Source organism: Rhinolophus sinicus, linkage group LG17 (assembly GCF_036562045.2).
Source record: "Rhinolophus sinicus isolate RSC01 linkage group LG17, ASM3656204v1, whole genome shotgun sequence".
In the NCBI taxonomy this organism is placed as follows: Eukaryota; Metazoa; Chordata; class Mammalia; order Chiroptera; family Rhinolophidae; genus Rhinolophus; species Rhinolophus sinicus.
In genome coordinates, this window is record NC_133766.1 from 6,179,901 (window position 1) to 6,203,273 (window position 23,373).

A 23,373-nucleotide genomic window follows, 5' to 3' on the forward strand; every position below is an offset into this window, starting at 1 on the left:
GAGGTGCGCTTGACTCGCCCACCATCACCACCACCACTGGTACCACTACCCGGCGATCTCCGTGTGGGTTCGGGCCCTCAGAACGTTTTGGATTTGCCCTCCTTCTTCTTTCTGAAGATCGGAAGTCGGCCGCCACGTCTCGGAGCTTTGAAACGCGAGGCTGAGTTCCTCTGTTTTCCGGTTCTGCCCGCGGGAACCTCCGGGGCAGCGTGAAAGAGGGGGGCGTGCGTCCGATGACAGGCCCCTTCGGTGTCTGCGCGCTCGCGGGGTCCCGCCTTGCGCTGCTGTACAATCGTTCTCGCACTTCTGGCGCCGGCTGCGTTTGTTAACATTTAAGTGGAAACTGATGCAATCCTACCCGCTCCCCAAGGGCCCCAAAGACCTGGCCGATCCATCCAATTGTCAGACACGTGTACTTGCATGTTCAGCGGAGAAGGGCTTAAATACTGGAGAAGAGAGTGGGGAAGTGCTAGCATTTTAAGGGATTTGTGTATTTCCAAAACTGACTGTTGACCGCCATCCAACACCGGCAGCGTGGGAGTCGTGAGCGCCTCTCGCCATCCTGCGGCTCCAACATGTTCTGTTGGTTAAGTCGGCTCAACAGGGGTTTAGCCACCCCCACCGGGAGGATCCCCCGGCTGATCTGGGGTCGTTTCTCCAGAAGTCTGGTGCTGAGTTCACAGAGGAGAACTCCAGGTGAATGCAGTGAAGGGCTCTTGTCCTTTGAACAGCACTTCCTCTGTCCTGACAACCAGAGGACTTCATTTTGCCCCTAGTCTTAGCTGGATGGCCTTATGTGTAGAAGCAGATCATTCATTCTCTTCCTTTCTTGCAATGTAGTTTTTTTTCCTGGAGTTTAAAAATACAAGTAGTCACATAGGTAGGCTATTCTCCTTTCAGCTGATGCTACTAATAAGCCTCAAGAATTCGTTCACAGTTGAGAATACTTTTCAGTGGTGTTTTCTCAGTGTATAAGTGACTTTCACTCTAGATTCATAGTGAAACTTAGCTACTGCACCATCAGACTTCCGTGATTCCTAAGATCCTATTTCATTGGGAAAGAAATGTGCACTATTAAGAATAGAATAATTTTTGGTCAATGCAAACGCTGGGTGATGAAAACAAATTAGATTTCCCTAACAAGGCAAAAATGTACATTAAGACACATTTGCAGGTAAATTTAATAGTGATTACATCAAATGACATATTTTGACTTACTTTACAAATTTTATCCATTGACATGAAATACCTAAAATGATGTGATTTGAGTCTTTATGTTTAAGCAGTTTTCAAATAATATATTTTTAATCTTGCTTTTTTTCTTTTTTGAAGAATTCAGTAGCTTTGTTGCCCGGACCAACACATGTGGAGAGTTGCGTTCTTCTCACTTGGGCCAAGAAGTCACCTTGTGTGGATGGATTCAATACCGAAGGTAAGTTGAGGCAGATGGTTTCAAAAAGCCTGGTGTTGTTTTCCCAAGGCAATGCCAAACCTTTATTAATTTTCAACCAGTCAGGAAAATAACTTTGCAACTCCTGCAACAGTCTTACAATTCATTGAATTTTCAGTTTTGTTTTGAAAGACCCAAATAGTGTCACTGAGTAAGTACCCGTAACATCTGTTGAAGGGTATAATAATGAAGTGTGATCCACCAATGGTCTGGAATGTCCCTTGGCTTACCAAGATTGAAGAGTCCTGACAAGGAAAAAATTCTGAGACATCCTAAATTAAATTACAGCAGACTGGAGGATGGAAGGAAGAAACCAAAAGGGGTTAATCCGTTAACCACTGTGGTTCAAAACCAACAAAAGACTGCTCACACTCCGTTAGTGTATGTTGGAATTATTAATCAACTTCCAGGTTAATGTCTGAGATTATCTAAAAAGAGTGAATAGCCAGGACTGTTAAACCCCAGGAGCCTCTGTTTCTTGTTTACTCATGAGTTTTACGGATTCTGTGCCTATCCCACAACTCGCTCGCTTCACCTTCTCCCATTCTCTTTGTCTATAGCTAATGCCAATTCTTTCATAATGGCTTACATCTTTCTTCCCCCTACTTGATATATAAAAACGCTTGCAAAACTCTGGGATGACGGACATGTTGTCTTTCCTACCTAGCTGTGCTGCTGGTGGTTTAGACTTCGTGCTCCAAGACCAGTCTTTTGTTTTTTTGTTTTTTGGGTAGCAATGGCCTAATAAACCCTTTTCTTTTAAAAATACTTTCAACAATAGAAGTTAAATTTTTTGTTTAACAGTCCCTAGAACCAGTAATTGGGAATGAGTCAGCTGGTGAGCTTCAAGAGCATGAAAAAAGCTTATTTTATACTAAATTGAGGTAGAGAACAAAGATTCTTTAAGAGCTCATTTGTTTGTTATTCACTCTGTAATCCAGAACACGTCTGAATAGTATACTAATTCACAATAAAGAGATACAAAGTACATAGATTGTGTGAACTTTCTAAAGCACATGTCCAAAATGGATGGATATTTGACCCATAAATTTGTTGACTTTATCTTCTCAACCCAAAATCTCAGGAGGCTTTCTGAACCTCTTCTTAATATTAAGGAAAGTATGAGAAATGCAGGTTAAATGCTAAAATGTTGGGATTTGGGGGAGCTTTTGAGAGTTATAGAGGTATTAAATTAGTAGTTGGACTTCTAGAAAATTTTAGATTGTATCTTTTTTTAGGAAAATACTTTATGTTGCTGTATTTCAAGAATCACCAATCAGATATTTCTAATATCTTAAAATATTATCTTGAATTTTAATGTGGAAAGTTTCCAAATTTATTCTAATAACATTTTCTTATAAAGATTTAAGCCAATAAAATTTTTAAAAAAATTTTAAATGTTTCCCTCATTAGTAAGCCATCTGAATAACATTAGTAAGCTGTATATATAGCTCAAAATTGAAATTGAAAATGAAAAGTCTTGTTTTCATTAATAAGCTCCATAGAAAATGTCATGACTATGGCTAATGAAATCACATCATTATTATAAAAAAGATGTGAGAAATTGTACGGGTTTTTGCTTGTTTAATGTGTTTTGCCTGCTTAAATTTGGGGCTCAGAGATTTTATTGTAACATGTTCATTTTCTTCATTAATCAGGCAAAACATCTTCCTGGTCCTAAGAGATTTCCACGGGCTTGTTCAAGTTGTCATTCCCCAGGATGAGGTAATAAGTTTTCTAGTGTTACTGAAAGTCTCTTAGATGCTGTGGTTAGAGTAAACTTAAGTATGTTCGAGGTTTTAAATTCAGAAGTTAATGGAAACTTAAAAAATGTAAGCAATATCAAGACACACACACACCTATATAAATATAAATATTTGTTAATGAGCACATCAAAACAAAGGGCTAATTTCTCTAATATTTAAAAGGCTACTACAAATCAATTTAAAAAAAAAACACAAAAAACAGTGACCCAGTAGAAATATGAACCCAGGATATGAACATAAAATATAGGAAAGAAGATATAAATGGCTTATAGTCATCTGAAAATATGTCCAACCCCACTCATAGATAGAGAACTGTGAATTATAACTACACCAAATTGTAATTTTTGGCACACTGGATCGACAGCACACTCCTTGGGAACACAAGTGCCCATACTTTCCAGGAGGGGTGCAGATTGGCACTAACTCTGCAGAGGGCAGTTTGGCAGTTCCAGAATTAAAAACGCATATGCCCTTGGAACCATTCCTTCCCCTTCTAACCAATTATCTTATACCTAGATTTACACAACGCAAAGTGACATAAATACAAGATTATTCATTGCAGGATTATTTTTAATAGGAAAAAAATTGGGAACCTAGATGTTCCCCAATAAGAGACTGGTATCAAAAATTGTATATCCTTACAGCCATAGAAATAAGATAAAGGAAGCTCGTGGGGGGGGGAACCCAAGTATATTGTTAGACAGAAAAAACTGGATACTTATCTGTATTAAAAGGGACATGTATGTATGTATCTTGTGACATGCCCTGGAAGGATACATGAGTATCTGGTAACACTGGGTGCCTCTGGGGAGAGGAACTAAGGAGCCGGAGGACAAGAATAGGAGGGAGACTTTTCACTGTGGATCTATTTGTACTCTCTGAATTTTGAGCCATCTGAAGGTACTTCCGGCTCAAAAAATAATTACCATTAAAATTTTAAAAAGTCTCATCATGATTGTTGGGTAACATTGGTTTCTACTGTAGTGATGTTTACAAATGCTTCTATGCCTAAGAAAAACATGATTTACTCAGCTCTTAGTGTTTGAAATAAGTACAGAGCGGTGAATCATCTTTCAGGGGTCAGGGGCCAGAGATGAGCATAGCTGACCCAGGAGAACTCCTTTCTCTTTGGACTCCATTATTGCTCCTGGATTTAACTGCCCCTAAGACTAACCCTGGAGACAGCTGGCTTTAAAGTATGTGGTACTTGTTTGCATTAATTGTTCTTCTCCTTATTTTCCTTTAAGGAAAAAAATTTAAAACTCTTAACTAAGAGTTTGACTTGTTGTATTAAATGGAGTCAAAATGGGGGTGCAACTTACCAAATTCTTTAGTAAAGTCATGAATGGCAGCGCCAGTATTTATGGCAGTTAAGCTAGATGAGTACTAACATTTTTCTAAACCATAGACCGCAGTTACTACAGATTCCTTTAAGCTCATATGTTTCATGGAACTGTTTTTCCCTTTTATTTTGTAGTCAGCTGCTTCTGTGAAGAAGATTTTATGTGAAGCCCCCGTGGAATCTGTGGTGAAAGTATCTGGGACTGTAATTTCCCGACCTCCAGGACAAGAGAATCCAGTTAGTAGTTTCGAATTTTCCCTGCAAACATTTGCACTGTCTCCACATTTGGGCCACAGAGGCTGAGCACCTACTGGCCATGAGGCACTAAAGCTCTGTGATGTCTATGAATGAACTTAGATTTCAAGATCTTCACTACAGACACACACGCCTATATTAATATACATGTTAAAATATTTGTTAATGATGACTCACACCAGCCAAATATGCAAAAGAATGTCAAAGTCATGCATAGACATTTAAACTACATGCTGTAAGCACTGAACACTTTACATATGTAAATAAGTCACGTGTTTTACAAATGTTGACCGTATACGTCCTGATGAGTGATTTTGAAAATTGGTCTTTTTTCTTTTTCTCTTTAAGAAAATGCCAACAGGTGAGATTGAAATCAAGGTTAAGACAGCTGAACTTCTGAATTCCTGCAAGAAGCTGCCCTTTGAAATTAAAGACTTTGTGAAGGTGCCATTCTTCTTTACTAACAGAGCAATCCAGAAAATGTTGATGAACAATGAAGTGTTTTCAGAGTTTTTTAAAGAAAAACGTTAACTTCTAGAGCATGAAGCATTTTGTTACAGATGTATCATGACTTGTTCTGTTGGATCTAAAATGTCTTGGTGAACTGTTCCTAAATGGTCACAATTCATTAAGCTTCCAGTTCCTAAACACCCAGACTGTTTTTCAGACCGCTTGAATGAAACGTGGTTCTGTCTTTAAGACTCAGGGTGTTAGGTTATTTACTTTTTTTGCTGTTATTGTTTTACATTTTGAAAAATAATTTATGTCTAGCTTGGAAATGGCCAAATGACACAGGAGACCCTGCATCTACTAAGTTTAAGCCTCTAACAGTGATAAGAGGTTGGCGTGACTTCCCAGGCATGTAAATATGATTACTGTAATTTAGAATGCTCTTTACCAAAGATTGAGGGGTTGAAGAAGCTAGATAGCACTGGATAAGTACACCCAGATGATTTTTAGCTTTGTCACAATTATTTAACAGTTGTAACCTGCATAGTCCTAATTTGTAAACTGATCTATAAAGGGATTTTTTAATTAATTGCAAAAGCCACTTTGTCTTACATTTAAGATCCCAATACTTAAGTTCCCAATACTAATCTTTTCATTGGAAAAAACAATATAATTAGAGTTGACCCCGTTATGAGATTAAAAAAAAGGAAATACACAGTTAAGATTTCAGAAAGAGAAGTGACAGATAGTTCTTCTATTTTGAGTATCAAAGAAACAAGCTATTCCAGGGAAAGGTGTGGAGTTTAGTTAAATTAAACCTTGATACTTAATTACTTATACAATCTGCAGACTTACAAAACTACAGTTTGACTTAGAAAAGCAGTTAGGAATTACTTTTTTTAAAAGTCAGCATAAAGAGGGATGCAGAGGTTTACAGCCTCAAGAATAAGCAAACCGCAATGTGTTCCTATAAGCACAGAAGTGGAGAGTCCTCTGCTGTTCCCTTGCATTTCTTACACTTGTAGTCCCATTCAGGTGATAAAGTCATAGCTGTTTTTGACTCCAGTGTTTATTTTTCAAAGATCTTTGAGATCAAGACTCAACGACAGGCCTACATGAATGGATACGTGTGTAGTGAGGCAAACTTCAATAGGGTGAAGGGTGATGCTAATAATGATGGGTAGTAATAAATGTAAAATCTGTACTAGTAACAAACTTAGGCATTGTAGGAATTAAGGATGGCAGTGTATACTCAAACGCTGGAAGCTCTAGAGCTGAAGTTTTTGGAAATTCAACTCTGTATCTAAAGTTAATATCTTTTTAATATTTGAAAAATATTTAAACATAAAAATGTTTACATTTGTTTAGAAAACAGAGGCTCTTCGTTTGCAGTATCGTTACTTAGACTTGCGTAGTTTCCAAATGCAGCATAACCTGCGGCTGAGGTCCCAGATGGTCATGAAAATGCGGGAATATCTCTGTAATCTACACGGTAAGGGGAATGCCTGCGTGCTCTTTGGAGCTTGTTGGCACCTCCTCGGTTTTATTCAGCAGTTCTACTGTATCCCCTCTTTAGCATCACTAGGTCAGATGTTGCCAGAGGTCTGGAATTCACTGAATGTGTAAAGCAGTTTTTGAAGGTTGACATCTAGGTGTTTTGTCCTGGTGCATAATTTAGTTCCTAACTGGGTCACAAATACAGCCTTTTAAAGGTGATAGTGCCTGTTACACTAAGTATTTCCCATCACCACTGAAGGTAGGACTGCCTTTGGCTTGTTAGGTATATATATTTTTAATTTTTTATCACATTTGTATGTCATTTAGTGTGAGCTCAGAAATGTCATGTGAATTGAACTAGACTCTTTAATCAGTCCTGGGGTTTTTCCTACTATATTTGTTATTTTTACTACACTAGCAGAACATTTAGAAAACCAGAACAGTTCAGTAGACAAGAATCCATCAACTAGTTAGAATTGTTTCATGAGAAAATTATCAGCTTTATGAACAGAATAGGATTTTAGGAAAATCTTCAGCTTCCTTCTTGGGTTTGTGGAAACCAGCATCTGTAGGCTTGGTAACTTATTTCGGTCAAGATTCCTAATTAAAGAGGAGCCTCAGATTGGTTGGACTGGACTACAGACATCCTATTTGACAAATTCCTATCTGGTAAATTCAGATGTTTCTCTTTTTAGGGTTTGTGGATGTAGAAACACCAACACTGTTTAAGAGGACGCCAGGGGTATGTGTATTCCCTAAATCAGCCTACTAATGTCCTGTTTGTTATGAAACTGACCACTTTGCTTTTATAATCACTTGGTTGTATTTCTTTTATTTACTGCCTCAGAATGGTCACTCTAACTGGGATTTTTTTTTTAAGAGTTGAGAAAATTATATGGGTCAGTATTTTGAGTCAGAATCCTTTTATTCTACATGAGTTTTCTTTCCCTTGAGGTTTATAGATGCTAATCAATAATGAATTGATTCCTTAAACATAAATCCATTGTTAATAACTGACATTTCTAAACCTTGATATTTAATCTATTTATATAACCTATGAACTTATAAAACTATAATTTAGAAAAGCAGTCAGGAAATACTTGAATAGGAATTGATGCACAAAATTCTTTTAGCTAGTAACAGAATTGGGAATTCATTTCAGCAAGCATTCATTTAATCCCTACTATGTCCAAACATTATTTAAAGCCTACTATGTGCAAGCTTTTGGGGGTACTAAAAGATGAGCAAGAAATGATCTGTCATGGTGGGAACCATGCTCGTTAGTTACTTTCATTGATGAGTTGATACTGGTGGTATCAACTTCCACCAGTTCTTAGGATTGCATTTTTTAATGATATCTCTCCTCTTCCTCTCTCTCATTAAAAGGGTGCAAAAGAGTTTGTAATACCATCCAGGGAACCGGGGAAGTTCTATTCTCTCCCTCAGAGTCCTCAACAGTTTAAGCAGCTTCTGATGGTTGGTGGTATAGACAGGTGAGCGTTCGTTATGCAAATGCTTGTCAGAAAAGGAAAGGGGAGGGGGAAGGAAAAATTGTCTGATCTCGTAAAAGAAGATTAGAAAATGGAGAATTTGAAAAATACTTGCAAAATACCCTAAACATTTGTAGTCATTATTTAGTAAAGATGTATTGGATGGCCAGCTCTATGCTGGTATGTAGCAGGGGATTCAAAACAAAAAATAGGTTTTGCTCTCAAGGAGTTAATGAATCTAGTAAGACAGAATAGGATAATAAATAAAACCAGCTGTGATATAAACCAGAAATAAGTGCATTGAGAGTTGCACAGTAGGTATTAAGGTTTGAAATTATGTTGTCTTGGGAAATATCATGAAAAACTTTGAGTGAAGCCTTCTGGGACAGAGCTACATTTCAGCAGATAAAGATGAGTGGGATGGTAGAGCCCAGGAAAGCTCAAGTGTATTACTCACAGAGCAATAATATGTATTCCAATTTGGCCCAAGCTAAAGAGTGTAGAAAGAAGCATGGACCGCCTTGCATGCCCATCTAATATGTGAATAGCCAAAGGTGCCCTTGTCTATTGCTAAAGCAATGTATAGTTCAGTTCTCATGGGTCAGCTATGTATCTGATTAGAGCATCACGAAGGATTTTAAAATTTCTTAAGTCCTTTAGGTATCATTAATTTATTTCATAGCTTCATTGCCCTGAACTTTTGTGGAAAAGTATGTATGTCTTCCTAGAATCCTGATTCAATTAATGCTAGTTTTCAATTGTAGGTATTTTCAGGTTGCCCGATGTTACCGAGATGAAGGTTCAAGACCGGACAGACAGCCCGAGTTTACTCAGGTACCACGTTATGTTCACTCATCTCCTACTGATTCAGCCTCGCCACAGCCAAGTATTTCCAGGCCCGGACAGTAATTACATATACTTTACTTCTCATTACAATTTACCCACTAGATATTTAATGATACTAACCTGCAGCTGAGGCATTAATTATTTAATGTTTGATCTATTTCATGTGTCCTTTTTAGAAAGCATATGGTCATCAACTAAGGAATGCCAGAGATTCCTACAGTGTTTTAATGGTCATGATGTGATAAAGTTCTCAAAACATCTCGTCTGCATTAAAAACCAACAATTCTGTATATTGTTGATATTTAATCTATTTCTCTAATCTGTGGGCTCATCAGAACTATTACAATTTAATTTCTGTATGATAGCATATTAATCAGTGTGGTGAAGCACAAAAATCATAAGCTTCAAAGGTGGACTGACCTGGGATCAAATGTCGCTTCACTACTAATTACATATACAGAGGCAAGTTACTTAGCCTCTGAGTCCTAAGCTGTGCGATAGTCATGGAAACTAAACAAGTTGATATATTTGAAGCATTAGCACAGTACCTGACATAAAACAGATTTACAATAATATTTATCCCCCCCATGCGTTACGTACAGAATCCTATGGTAACTTGAAACCAGAGAAATATATAAATACATACATATTAATATTGTGGCTGTTCAAGTTAGTTTCCATATGTTATTTGGTTTCAGATTGACATAGAGATGTCTTTTGTAGACCAGACCGGGATCCAGAGACTAACTGAGGGTTTGCTCCAGTATTCCTGGCCCGATGACAAAGGCCCTTTGGGGGTTCCTTTTCCTTCTATGACTTTTGCTGAGGCATTGGCCAGCTATGGAACTGATAAGCCTGATACTCGCTTTGGGATGAAGGTACTTTTCTTGTCACCTTTCCAGGTCTCTGCCCCCAAATAGTCCTGCAGTCCTACACACACTGTTTTATCATATTTTTTTGTTGTTACTTTAGCTTACCGTTTTTGTTATGAAGCTACATGTAGCAGGAGAGGGTAATACCGTGTTAGCATTATAATACTCTTTTCTAACTACTGTATTCCAAGACCCATTTCCAAGAGCAAGGTTCTTGTTATAAACTTTTTATTACTGACAAGGTATTAATCATAAGAGCATGAATGGTAACTTAAAAGGAAAAAACCCTATTCTTTCCTCTTCAATTTTTCTTAAACTAAAATGGCACTTGGAAAGCAAATGATTAAGAGTTATTCTTTTTCCCCTGGTCTTCAAAGAGCTCAACCATATGGAAATGTTTATTCAAATTATTAAGATCCATGCATGTTTAACTAAGGGAAAGGGTGGAGTGTACACGGAGCAGTTCCCATTAGCGAGCTGCTCATCATCTGCTGTAGAAAGCAACGCCCCTTTGTCTGTGACCATGGTTACAGTTCTGTATCTGTTCTCACTGCAATTTCCATAGAAACTGAGTTCCTCCTGACCTGTGAATAGACAGTGCTCAGTTCTTAGAATGAAAAAATGGAATACACAAAAAGTTGTCACTGCCTACTTACAGCTGCCAGCTCCTTGGTTCTTTTGTCATATGGACTAGTGGCAACTGGACCTGGAGTTGAGCTGAGCCCTCCACAACTAAGACTGAAAGGACAACAACCTGACTTGGAAAATATTCTGGAAGTACACACTGTTTCCCAATAAAGTCCTGTTCCCCTTCCCCAATAAGCATCTTTTAAAAAAACAAACAAACAAAAAAAACAAATACTAATGAGTAATACATTAGTACAGTAACACCTGCCATGGTGTCCAACCCATGGTTAACTGCACTCTAAATGTTAACAAGGTCTGCTCTCTTCTCTAAAATCTTATTTGTACAATGTTTTGAGATAAAAATGACTTCACGTTTAGTTACCTTGCTTTTGACCCATTTTCCAGATTGTAGATATCAGTGATGTGTTCAGAAACACCGAGGTTGGATTTCTTCGGGATGCACTGAGTAAACCCCAGGGGGCCGTCAAAGCCATACGTGTCCCTGGTGGAGCGGTAAGTGAAGCATAGTTCTGGGCTGTCTCTAGAATGTATATTTGGGAAGTAAGTATGTTCAGCCTGGGTGCATTTAAACTTCAGAAAGAACAATTCTTTTTAAATGAGAATATGTATTTTAACTCTAACAGTGTCCCTAAAACTATAAGTAGAAAGCAATCAAACCTTATGGATATGAGTTTATACTCAAGATCTAGATAGAGCTTTTTTCCCCTCTACGCAATGCTACAGAGTACTCCTGTGCTTCATTTGGGATCATTTCCACCAGTGATGAGCATAAAATAGTATTCACATTCTGTCTCCAGCCTCAGTTTGTCCAAAGGCTTAGCTTACCCCAGCCTAACCCTTGTAGGTTGGTTTTTGAAAAAGATTACTATTTTGGAAGACTGCTCATTCGGATATATAAGCATATTAAGTATATTCAACATGGGGTAAGAATTCAGTCTCATTACTTTTTATTCACTTCATATGTTCAGTGGAAAGTAATTTGGAGTCCATACTCCAGTCCAAACATAATGAACGTACTCAGGTAAGCTCAGCATAACATATGCTGCTTGTATTGTTTACTCCAATCAGAGGACGTCCATCCTTCCTCGTGTAGATTATAAGAACTGTTGGGTTGGGAACCCTGTTCCCACCCTTTTGTATCTTCCATCGCTAGTTGAGTGCCCATGAATATTAGTTATGATGATAGTGTCTCACTTAGAAAGACACTGAGATAATTTTTAAAAAGTTAAAGAATTTTAAGGAGTCTTGAAATAAGCAAGTTCTGAATCATCTTACTGAACTGAAAGTTATTTTTTCTTTCACAATCCAGCTGTAAAGATTCATTTTGAACCTTTATTGTGCATATTACACGGAATACGTTCACCGCGATTACTAATGAGACCTGCATAATTGAAAAAAAATAAGCCCTATAACAAGTTTAAAAATGCTGTCAATCGGCAGCAGGAATTAAACTTTTACTGAATCCCACTATTGTGATGGAAAGACACCAACTATATTTGTATCCCATTTGATATCATAAACATGTTTATGAAGCTAAGTGTCATACTGATGAGTTTACTTTGATTTTTTTTCCACCAGAAATACTTAAAAAGGAAAGACATTGAGCCCATTAGGAAATTTGCAGCTGATCATTTTAATCAGGTAAGGAGTTAATTAGAGCAGGCTTTTTTCCTGTCTTTTAGGGATTCAGTATTTTTAACTAATAATTGTTTGAGCTCTTACGCCATCATTAGTGTTGAGGCTCTTGATGTTTCAGATCATTTTTCTACTTTTCCTCTATTTGTTTTTAAACTTAATCTTACCCCTGGGTATAATTCTAAGACTTCAACTTAGTCGAATTCACCATTAATCCGAATGTGAAAGTTCAACATAGCCTCTTGAACAGTGGTACTCTTAATCCAATTAGGAAAATTGCCGGAGCCCCATGTGCCCAAGGTTGGGATAAAAGCGTGGCAGGGCCCTGTATTCACTGTTCTTTCCATACCATTTTTAAACATTCTGAATACACCTCTGATACACACATTCTGTGTTCTTGGTGTGGTTAAAATCGGGAGCAGCAGGAATGGCAAATGGGTGTCTTACATTGTCACTGGAAGTGTAAATTGCTTTGGCCACTTTGGAATCAATAACTTTAAAAACAGCCATGCTTTTTTGAGTCAGTAACTTTCTGTAATACACTTTAAAGAAAGCATCCAAAATATGAGGAGACTTTGTGCTTATCACAATATCATTCATCACAGTATCATTCGTTATAGGAATAAAATGAAACCATATGGAAATGATGAAATAAATTAAGGAATTAAGGGAATTGATACTAATGTTTCTTTTTAAAACTTTGTCTCCTACAAGCTTGTAATATGGGGCAAGTGTTCATAATAAAAGGAGAATACAGAATTACATATGCAGTGGCCATAACCATGTAGACACACTATTTGTGTATTGAAAATGGACTACCCACCTCTACCAACGTCATATCCCAAACCTTTTACCTCAAGCTCAATGGGACTTTTCAATAAGAAAGAAAAATGAGGATAGTGGTTTCCAAAGTGGGTCAACGCAAAATGGAGAAGTCAGGGAAACAATGTTTTTCATGGAATTAAAGGAGTATCCTTTACTTCTTGCTTTTTTTCTGTAGAAATGTTCTTTCTTTTATATAATGATAGTAATAGATATTATTTGGGGTTTGTTTTATACTCTTGATAAAATTCAAAACTGTCAACCCTCTATCTCCCAATTTTGTTTATTTTTATTTTACTAGTATTTGAAATCTGTACCTAAGAACCACAGGACCAGGAAATAAGCTTTAAGGTTAAATTGGCAGCCTTTAGTTGGTGGGACTATTATTACATTTTCTTCTTCTTCTACTCTTTCTTCTCCTGTCTTTTACTTTCCTAATTTTCTGAATTTTTATATAAGAAACGGGTACTACTTATTTTTTAAAATCATGCTTTAACTTGATTTGGCTTAAATTGTATTTATTAATGTTCAGCAATATGTGCACGCACACAGTAAAATAAACCAATAGTCAAGAAAGGTTAATAATGAAACGCAGTGTTTGCTTACCAGTCCCATACCAGCGTATCTGTTGTCAGAAATATGTCTACATACTGCCTTTTTAAAAAAAGTTATCCATTTTAAACTATCTGTTACCTTCCTGCAATGAGAGATGAGGTGCATACACACAGGCCTTACATAGTTACTCTTCCTGGACCTTTTCTTATTCCTCTTCTGAATTGAAGCCACTCTTTTCCTGGATCCCATCTCTTCCTCTTTCTTGGTTGTGCTGGAATATACCCTCAGTAACTTCCTAAGGGATGAATGTGAGAGAGAAACTTTCTGAATCCTTACATGTCTAAATATGTCTTTATGTTCAAATCCTCACATTTGATGAGTAATTTTTCTTAGTATAAAATTCCACATGGCCAATAAATTTAATAAAAATTAAAACAATAAAAATAAAAAATAAAAACAAAAAACAAACAAACAAAATTCCGCATGGGCAGTAACACCCCTTTAGAACAGTACTGTCCAATAGAACTTTCTGTAATATAAACATGTTTCATCGCTGCATCGTCCAATGTGGTAGCCAGTGGTCAGTGTAGCTATTGAATGCTTGAAATGTGGCTAGAATCCCTGAAGGATAGAATTTTTAATTTCATTTCATTTTAACTTAAATTTAAATAGCTGCATGTGACTGGCCACTGTATTAGCAGTACAGCCTTAACTCGTTGAAGGCACTGCTTTATTCTTATATCTGCTATTACTGAAGTCTGATGCTGGTATGAATTTACAGTGTGTGTAGCTTTGGGTCCTCTTTCATTGAGTGTGTTGCACACTTGAAGTGCCCTTCCAGCACATTGATGCTCATGTCTTTCACGTGTGCAAAATTCTTTTGTCAATCTGACCTCATCATTTTCTCTAGTCTCTCTTTTTGGGATTTCTCTTAGCTGTATGTTGGACCTTTTTGTAGCTTGCATGTCTCTTTTGTTCCTAGGTCTTTTCCCATATTTTGTCTTTTTGATTCTTTCTACGACATTTCTTCAACTCTTCTGAGTTTTTTCTGTTTGTTTTTTGGTTTCTTAGCAACACATCTTTATTTCCAGTAGCTCTTTCTTGCTTCTTTTCACTGCATTTTATTCTGGTTTGATTGATAAAAATATATTTTTGAGTGCCTTTGAGGTTCAAGCCCTCTTTTGGTCCCTAATTTCTCTCTTTCCACTTGGGTTCCTTCTTCTGTTTATCTTGGTTGTGTGTCTGTGGCTGTTTGTTTGTTTGTTTAAGGAGGATGCAGCTCACAGTGGCCCATGTGGGGATCGAACCGGCAACCTTGGTGTTATTAGCACCATGCTGTAACCAACCGAGCTAACCGGTCACCCCTGTGTGTTTTCTAATATTGCAGAGTTTCTTCAATGTATAACGATTGTTGATTATACACATTTAAGAATGAGGTGTTTGAAAAGCTGGTCGTGAGGACAGGGTTCCTGGAGGAGCTTGTAAACGGTTAGGTTCAGATTAGGGTGAGCAGTAGGGCTGTTTGTCATTAACCTGGGGACCCAAAGCTTTGAAAGAGTCCAGAATCTCTAGGATTCTGCCGGGTAAAATCAGTTCCTTCTTGTGCTGAGGCTGCTCCATTGTTCTCTGGGCCAGACCTTCCTTCATCTTGCTTCTTCACTCATTCCTATTCCATTCACTTGCAACCTGCCAAAAATCTGCAGAAATCTCTTACCTGATTATTCCTCCTCACCCTTCATTCTTTTTTTCCCCCCATTATGATGAAATTACTTTTTTAATTCCTTTAGTATCATTTTGAAGGGGTTCAGGGAAGGAATAGAGATAATCTCATATAGGTTCTCTTCCATTGGGAACAATAAACCTTTGTAGGACGCAAAAAATAAATCAACCCCAATTTTTAAAAAATGTGAATAAGTCTTTTTCTTTATTACAGGAAGTCTTACCTGTATTCCTAAAAGCCAATAGGCACTGGAATTCTCCAGTTGCTAACTTCATAATGGAGGAGCAAGGGTTGGGCCTAACCAGACTGATGGAGATCCAAGAGGAGGATGTGGTCCTGCTAACCGCTGGAGAGCACAGGAGAGCAGTAAGAAAAACTCCCTCCAAGCAGCTGGGCTGTTCAGGCTGAATGAAGCTCTCTTTTCCTATGTATAGAGCACGTATTTGCAATGGGCTGTTCATTTTTTTTAAATGGAGCTGCTCTGTGTGAATTTTTATGAATATGAATATTTATATGAATAAGTATCTTCCAGCGCTTTATAATGCACTGTCTGAAAACTAGAGTTTTTGGCACCAGCTACCAGCCTTCGTGAGCACTGCTCACACAGATCCGATTTGGCTCTGATTAAGAAAGGCACTCAGGTGCAGCGATGAAAAATTAGTTTCATTTTCGAGGTTTTGCACATTAAGAAAATCTGATAACCGCTAACTTCTGTACATAATGCACTCCTGAAAATGTGGCGGACAGACAAACCAGACCGCTGGAGGGCTGCTGGGCTGGCCAACAGCCCTGGCCCTGACTTGCTACTGGCAGGGTCCTTCTCCCAGCAGCTGGCAGGTGCTGAGAGCTACCATGCACTGGCTGAGTCACCATCCTTCAGGAGACAGCTGGAAGACTGCATCTAGCTTTAGAGATCATTGAAAATAGACAAAAGCGTGGTATGAAAGTCAAACATGAACCCTGAAAATACACTTTAAGCATGGCATAAATTCATTCTTGCACTACAGCATGGTTTCTTTATAGTAACAGTGATAGTGCCTTGTGGATATTTAAATGTGAGATAGAATAGGCCACAAAGTGACACCCTGTACACGTCTCCAGGCATGTTTCTCTCCTAGGTGCCCTTTTCCAGGGAAACCCTGTGCATCATCGTTAGCACTTATTAAGCACTTCCTGTTTGCCCAGCACTGTTGTACTTTGTGTACATATATTAATTCATTAAATCCTCATGCCAATCCTCTTGAGAGTACTGATACTGTTGCCATTGTAAATAAAGATAAGAACACTGAGGCACAAAGGTTAAAATTTTGCTCACACATACAGCTGGGAAGTGGAGGAGCCAAAATTTTTTTTCTGACTCTCAAAGTCTGGTTCCAGAAGTCACACTCCTAAGTTACCCTCTAATCCCTATTGCCTTTCTAATATCAGCCAACATCTACGGAACATGAACTGTGCCAGGCTCTCATCGGGTCCTCTGCACAACCCTTCGGGAGCAGGGAGGAAACAGTAACTGTCATGCTTGCCGTGCATATTGCACCTTAACATTTATCTCACTGAACCATCACACGTCTTTTGGAGTAGATACTTTTCTCTCCATTTTACTAGGAAAAGGGTGCAGAGAAGTTAGGGATACAGACCTAGGTCAGTCAAGCTCTGAGAGCCTGTGTTCTCAGTCTGTTAGGAGATACTCACCCAGTTGCTGAGTCTGACAATTGTTCTCAATCATGTTGCAGTCAGATCATTTCAGACCTTTATCTCCCGAGAAGCTTCGAGTGTCACTTCTGTTAACTGGCTACTCCTTTCTCCAAGAATGTCCTGGCTTTAGATTCCAGATTGTGTCATTTGCTGCCTGCTCGGTCACAGCGGTTAACTCAATGTTCACATCTTCTTTTTGCAGTGCTCCTTGTTGGGAAAATTACGACTAGAATGTGCTGACCTTCTAGAAGCAAGAGGAGTGGTGCTCCGAGACCCAGCTGTGTTCTCCTTCCTTTGGGTGGTGGATTTCCCGCTCTTCCTTCCCAAGGAGGAAAATCCCGGAGAGCTAGAGTCAGCCCATCACCCATTTACTGCTCCCCACCCCAGTGACGTCCACCTCCTGTACACTGAGCCCGAAAAGGTACCTTATCTGTACTTCCAAATAAAATGTGGAAACAAAGGCAGAGAACTTCAGATTTCACAGTCTGACCCACTTCTGGAAGCCCCAGGAGAAATGGTCGGGTTGGAGTCAGTAGTTAACCTTCTCTAAGTAGCTCCGTCTTCCATTTACAGAAGAGAGAGCCAGGAATTTTCTCTAACGTAATGGTTTGTGAATCTCCTAGGCTCGTAGCCAACACTACGACTTGGTTTTAAACGGCAGTGAGGTAGGAGGTGGTTCCATCCGGATTCACGAGGCACGGCTGCAGCACCACGTCCTAGAAGCAGTCCTGAAGGTAACATCGTCTTCTGACTGGGCCTGTTCTGTCTGATTGTTAAAACTTGTCATGAGTGGAGGACTCACTAGACAGAGAATAGTACCAGCTTCTCTCTCTAACTTCAGTGTAAGCCTTTGAAAAGTAAATGGTAATAGCTGTTCATTAGTTCTAGAAAGCACTAATGCCAGGCACTGGTGAAGTTCTGTATAAGCCTTGACACATTAATTCTCCCTTTTTGAGGTAAATACCCTTATTCTGCCCATTTTACAGGTAAGAAACTGAGGCAGATTAAAGCATTTGCCCAAAGTCACAGCACAGAAGTAAGCAGAGCCAGGATTCGAGTCCAGACAGGTTGCCCTTGATCCCAAGGTCCCAACCTCCTAACCACTACACTGCTCAAAAACTGATGAAATGACTGAAAATGCTGGCAATGCTAAAGAAAGAGAGGGGGGTTGAAACAACATTTATCACTACCAGGTACTACTTTAGTTGTATTTGGGGTAGCAGGTAGATTTTAGTGAGAGAGTGGGTTCATCAGGAGTTTGAAAAGAAAGTCTGTACAGAAGCAGGGCTAAGAATCTAGTTTGATGATTCTGTAGAAGGCTAGGCTAGGCTTCCGGAAAGAAAAGATGAAGAAAGTCAGACCCTGAAAGATCGTTTTGTGGGACTGACTCCCAGGCGTGAGCTGGGATAGAACTTTGAGAGCATCATTGCAGAACTCCAAATGCCAGATGCCCCTTTAGCGTTAAGGACGTTGTGAACTCCCCAAACTTTTCTCCCCCCAAGTCTAAGCCTCCAGTCAGCAGTTCTCCAGCCTATGTTTTCATTCCTTTCACTGTCAACCTTCTCAAAAGAGTGAGAATACATCGCTTCTGCTGCTTCCCTACATGCCAGTGGTTCCCAGCCCTGCAGCACATTAGAACAGGATCACTTGGAAGGCGCTGAACACAAAACACACAGACAGCTGCACCCCAGCCCAATAGAAGAAAAAGCTTTGGCATTTGTCCCTTAAAAGCTCCCTATTTGATGCTGATCTGCAGCCTGGTTGGTTAGAGAACCATTTTCAGACACACGTCAACGTTTCTACATGCATCGCCCCATAAGTTACTTGCAGTCATCAAATCCAGTGGCCTGATGACCCTCAAGCTGTCCAACCTCTCCCAGCAGCATCTGACACTTGCTTCCTAATGTTCTCTTCCCTTGGTCCCTGTGACAGGATGGTTTCCTGCTTTCTCCCTACCTTTCAGAGCCCACACCTCCACATCTTTGCTCGGTCTTACTCTGTTTGCCTTATCAGTATAATAACAGCTGCATTACTGAGCACCCGGCATTTCTCTACGTTTTAGTATCGGTGAACTGTCATATTCTCTTACTAAACTGTAAACCTCTTACGGTCGTTTTTAGACTGTTTTCCCTTTAGTGCCTAAGCATACCATGCGGCACTTAGCAGACCCTCAATGTGTATTTAAATTGAATTATTTTTTTAATTTCAGGAAGATGTGAAATTGCTCTCCCACCTGCTCCAGGCTTTAGATTACGGGGCGCCCCCTCATGGAGGAATTGCCTTAGGTAAACAACCTGTCCTTTTATAAGTTATATTTCATTCCATAGCATTAGGTCTCAACTGTGGGCTCTTAGCTGTTGGGAATGGATGGAGAAATAAAGAAGGTAGGGGGCGAGCCAAGGGTTCTACAAGAACTTAAGTTTGTGTTTTCATTTCACTGATATATTTTTAAAACATTTTACCAGTTATAAAAACTTAACTGATAATTTGCATTTGAAAGGTTTTTTTAATAGAATGAAACTGCACAGTCTTAAATCAATATTGCTCAAATCCCAGGGGCTGACACATTGGCGAGTCTGGAAAGCACTGCTGCCTCCTCAGGTTCCGCTTGTGAACACAGGAACCTGCCAGGGCCCATCTGATGGCCGCAGTCCTCACCCTGCTTGTTTTATCGAGCAGGAAGAATGTGAGGAATTCTAGGAAGCTCACCGAGATTATGGGCCCTCGACAACAGAGAACTCCTGTGTTCTTGGGGAGAATTATTAGGACAGCACCTCATTTTGTTCAACCTTTAGTAAGCCCTTCGAAGGACGCAGTAACTGCTGTCACTGTTAATCCCAGTAGCACGTCAGTATCAGTCCTGAGCATTTTTCTAAAACGAGATAGAAAAGAACCTCTCGGGGTGGTAGATGAGGGTAAAGGGGATCAAATATATGGTGATGGAAGGAGAACTGACTCTAGGTGGTGAACACACAATGGGATTTATAGATGATGTAATAAAGAATTGTACACCTGAAATCTATGTAACTTTACTAACAATTGTCACCCTCAATAAACTTTAATTAGATTAAAAAAAAAAAAAAAAGAACCTCTCAAAACAAAAGTTCACTGAAAAGGCAGGGGATTATGCTTGCCCGCAACTTGTTCAAGATTCTTATTTAAAAGTTCCCGACAACGTTATAGAAAAACTAAGTCACTCCCAGCCTTAGATTACATGCTCATTTGTTAACTTGGTCTCTTACTCACAGGGTTAGACAGACTGATATGCCTCGTCACTGGAGCACCAAGCATCAGAGATGTCATAGCCTTCCCGAAATCCTTCCGGGGGCACGACCTCATGAGTGACGCCCCAGATTTTATCCCTCCTGAGGAACTGAAGCCCTATCACATCCAGGTCTCCTGGCCAACTGACTCAGCAGCAGAAAAGAAATCATTGAATCATCCACACTGTCCAGAAAGTTGAGCTTTGGAGTCTTGTCCTCTTTGCTTCCTCAAGGCTCAAATGAGATCCTTAGTTCTGGTCTGACAAGTATTTAGGTAGAAAGAGCCCAGGCAACAGTTTTCACAATGAAGACACAGAAAGTATCCAGTTTTGACTTGAAAACATGCATTATTAGGATTTTTTTGTTTGGGCCTTTTTTGAAGTTCCTTTTTCCTTGGAGAGGTGTGAAAGGTGGCTCTGTGTTGCAGTAATAAAATGGCTAAGTGTTTTCTAATCATGTTTTCCATACCTGGATAGCAGGTTGTTCACTTAGGACAGAAGTAATCACATCGTGTGAAATGAGAGCAAATGCCTGCCCCTTGGACTGGTCAGCTGAAGGAGGAATCAGTTCAAGCAGCCTCATCAGGAGAACCCTATAAATTAAGGTGGACAGTGATATTTCAACTAGCAACGTAATATCGTCAAGCAACATGATACAATGCAAAAAAATCACTGAAATGAAAGTCACCAAATCTTAGTTAAGTGCTTGAGCAAGTTACATAAGCTTCTCAGCATCCCTCCTGCTTATGTGAAATGTGAGCCATGTTTGCCCTGGAGGCTCCACAGGGCTCTTCTTGCCAGAATCAGGAGACAATGTATGTAGAAGATAAAATGAATGAAAATGTTTTGAGAAACTGTAAAGCATGATACAAACGTAGGGTTATCCATCCATCTGTAAACAGATACAGGTATATCTATATATTTTATAGTTTAAGACTAAACAAGACTGGTATTTGTAGTCAAAGAAAAACAGTAAATTTTTTAATCAGTATTGTTTATGTTTCTATTTTTCAAAATATTTATTAGTCCCTGAATAACACTTTCCCTCAATTATAAGTAATTGAAAATATTGAACGTAGACTAACCTCAAATGTATAAAAAAGTGGACATTGAATCTCACTGTTATTTTCTTATATGTTCTGTTAACAGAAATAAAAGCTTATGACTAATAATTATAAAATGGGAACAAGGCCTTTTAAAGAAATTGGCCTTTTCTACATTATCTTCACTTTGCCTTGATATTCTTTTGATTTATAATGTATAAATACCAAGGATCAGTGGTATATCCTTGTCTGTTTTCTCAGTGCTCTAAGCAATGCGATACGTTAATCTTTTTCTACTTGGAAATAAAATCAGCTTCACTTCCAGGTGTCTTTTGGGATGCGCAATCGGCTGTAAAGAGTGAGACTGTCCTTCACTGCTGCAGGGAGCTGGTCTGCCTTTAGGGGGCGCTTTTCCTTGAAGTCCGTCCTTCACCAGGCTCCCCACCTGTGGGTGTACTCCGGAGACAAAGTCCTTGCTGGCAGGGTTGTCATGGTGGGAAAGGATGCCCACCCTGCCTATCCTTTCGCAGTGGAAAGAATTTCTACCCTTTTATTGGGTAGGAAAGTGCAATTTACATCCATTTACCCCACATGGACGTTACCTAATTTCTAAATAGAAGCAATTCACTTCACTGTTTAGAGCCTGATTCTGACCAAAATATTGTCTTTCCATCCTGGAATTAGAGTTACAAAAACATGCAAAATCTGGAGGATATTTTCTACGCTACAAATACCAAATGTCCCGGGTTCCCAGCGTCAATCAATCTTGTGTTGGTATCTCAGAGACCTAGTCACTCAGCTTTTCTTCAGTCCTGCCTGGGGGGGGGGAAGCTTATTCTGAAATCCAGGGAAAGGTCACTATTTTAGATCTTTATCACTGAGGTGGAGTGAAATTTTAAATATTTTCTCAAAAATTAAGGAACTACTTACTAATAAAGTTGAAAACAACACAACCAGGATTTTGTAATGGACAGACTAATTGTAAACAGGAAGCCGAGTTTATTTCAAATCCAATCTCCAACCTCCTAGGGAATTTAGATTTGTCCTATATTGCAAGTTTTAAAAACAGTAAGCAACTGCCAGCTACAACATAGTTATTAGCTTCCAGAGAGCTTTGTCTTGGGAACAGATTCTCCCTGTTGGGAAGAGATGTGTCAGAGGATGAGTCTGATGGGACTGTTTTATGCTCTTGGGCTTTGGTTGAATAGAACAATGCATCACACAGCTGCTCTCCCTTTCCCAGAGTTCCCCTCTGAAGAGCCAGAACACTGACAATGGTCACATTCCTCGCTGTTGATTTTTTGTTAACACATAACTCACCTTAAGGATACTGCCTCAAGGATGCTTTTTCCCGTAACATGAGAAATAACCAGGTACACAGTAAAAAATGTTAGATGAGGTATCTATACAACAGTCGTATACGTTGTGCACATTTCAGTCCCCTGCATTTAAGACAATGGACTTAGCTTTTTGATCTCAGGACTCCTTACATTCTTTAAAATATACTGAGGATTCTAAAGAGGTCTGCTACCATGTTTCCCCGAAAATAAGACCGGGTCTTATATTAATTTTTGCTCCAAACGATGCATTAGGGTGTATTTTCAGGGATGTCTTATTTTTTCATGTGTAACAATCTACATTTATTCAAATAGTCATGTCACGTCATCTTCTGGAACATCGCCATATGTACTAAATGTGTCCGTCTGACTGACGATCTTAACTGGGGCTTCTTTTGGGGTAGGTCTTATTTTGGGGAAACACGGTACTAGTATGGCAGGTAGGAATTAAGATTTCTCATGTATTTATTAATTCACTTTAATATAACCCATTACATTAACACCAATAGCATATTTTTATTTTAAAAAGTATTTTCTAAAAAATTAGAAGAGTGGCATTGTTTTACATTTCTGCAAATCATGTCTGGCTTAATAGAAGACACGGGATTCCCATATCTGCTTCTGTGTTCTATCTGTTTTGATACATTGTTTTGATTGAAATATATAAAGAAAATCTGGCTTCAGACAG

At 39.0% G+C, this 23,373-nt stretch overlaps 1 protein-coding gene and 1 long non-coding RNA gene across 2 annotated transcripts; one reads left to right on the plus strand and one right to left on the minus strand.

Annotated features, from left to right (window-relative positions):
• Window positions 1-21,672, plus strand: DARS2 (aspartyl-tRNA synthetase 2, mitochondrial). Its single transcript, XM_019724344.2, has 17 exons — window positions 1-696; window positions 1,333-1,432; window positions 3,109-3,175; window positions 4,694-4,795; window positions 5,162-5,257; window positions 6,632-6,755; window positions 7,456-7,502; window positions 8,147-8,253; window positions 9,015-9,084; window positions 9,795-9,974; window positions 11,001-11,108; window positions 12,195-12,257; window positions 15,562-15,714; window positions 17,246-17,464; window positions 17,667-17,777; window positions 19,253-19,328; window positions 20,292-21,672. The coding sequence occupies exons 1-17, from the start codon at window positions 576-578 to the stop codon at window positions 20,504-20,506; spliced, it is 1,959 nt and encodes a 652-aa protein (XP_019579903.2). The 5' UTR covers window positions 1-575; the 3' UTR covers window positions 20,507-21,672.
• Window positions 9,983-13,925, minus strand: LOC109444130 (uncharacterized). The gene is made up of 3 exons (XR_012492843.1): window positions 13,809-13,925; window positions 10,978-11,136; window positions 9,983-10,552 (listed from the first exon to the last, which is right to left on the minus strand). It is a non-coding gene; the product is annotated as an uncharacterized LOC109444130 (long non-coding RNA).
• Window positions 21,673-23,373: the final 1,701 nt, after the last annotated feature.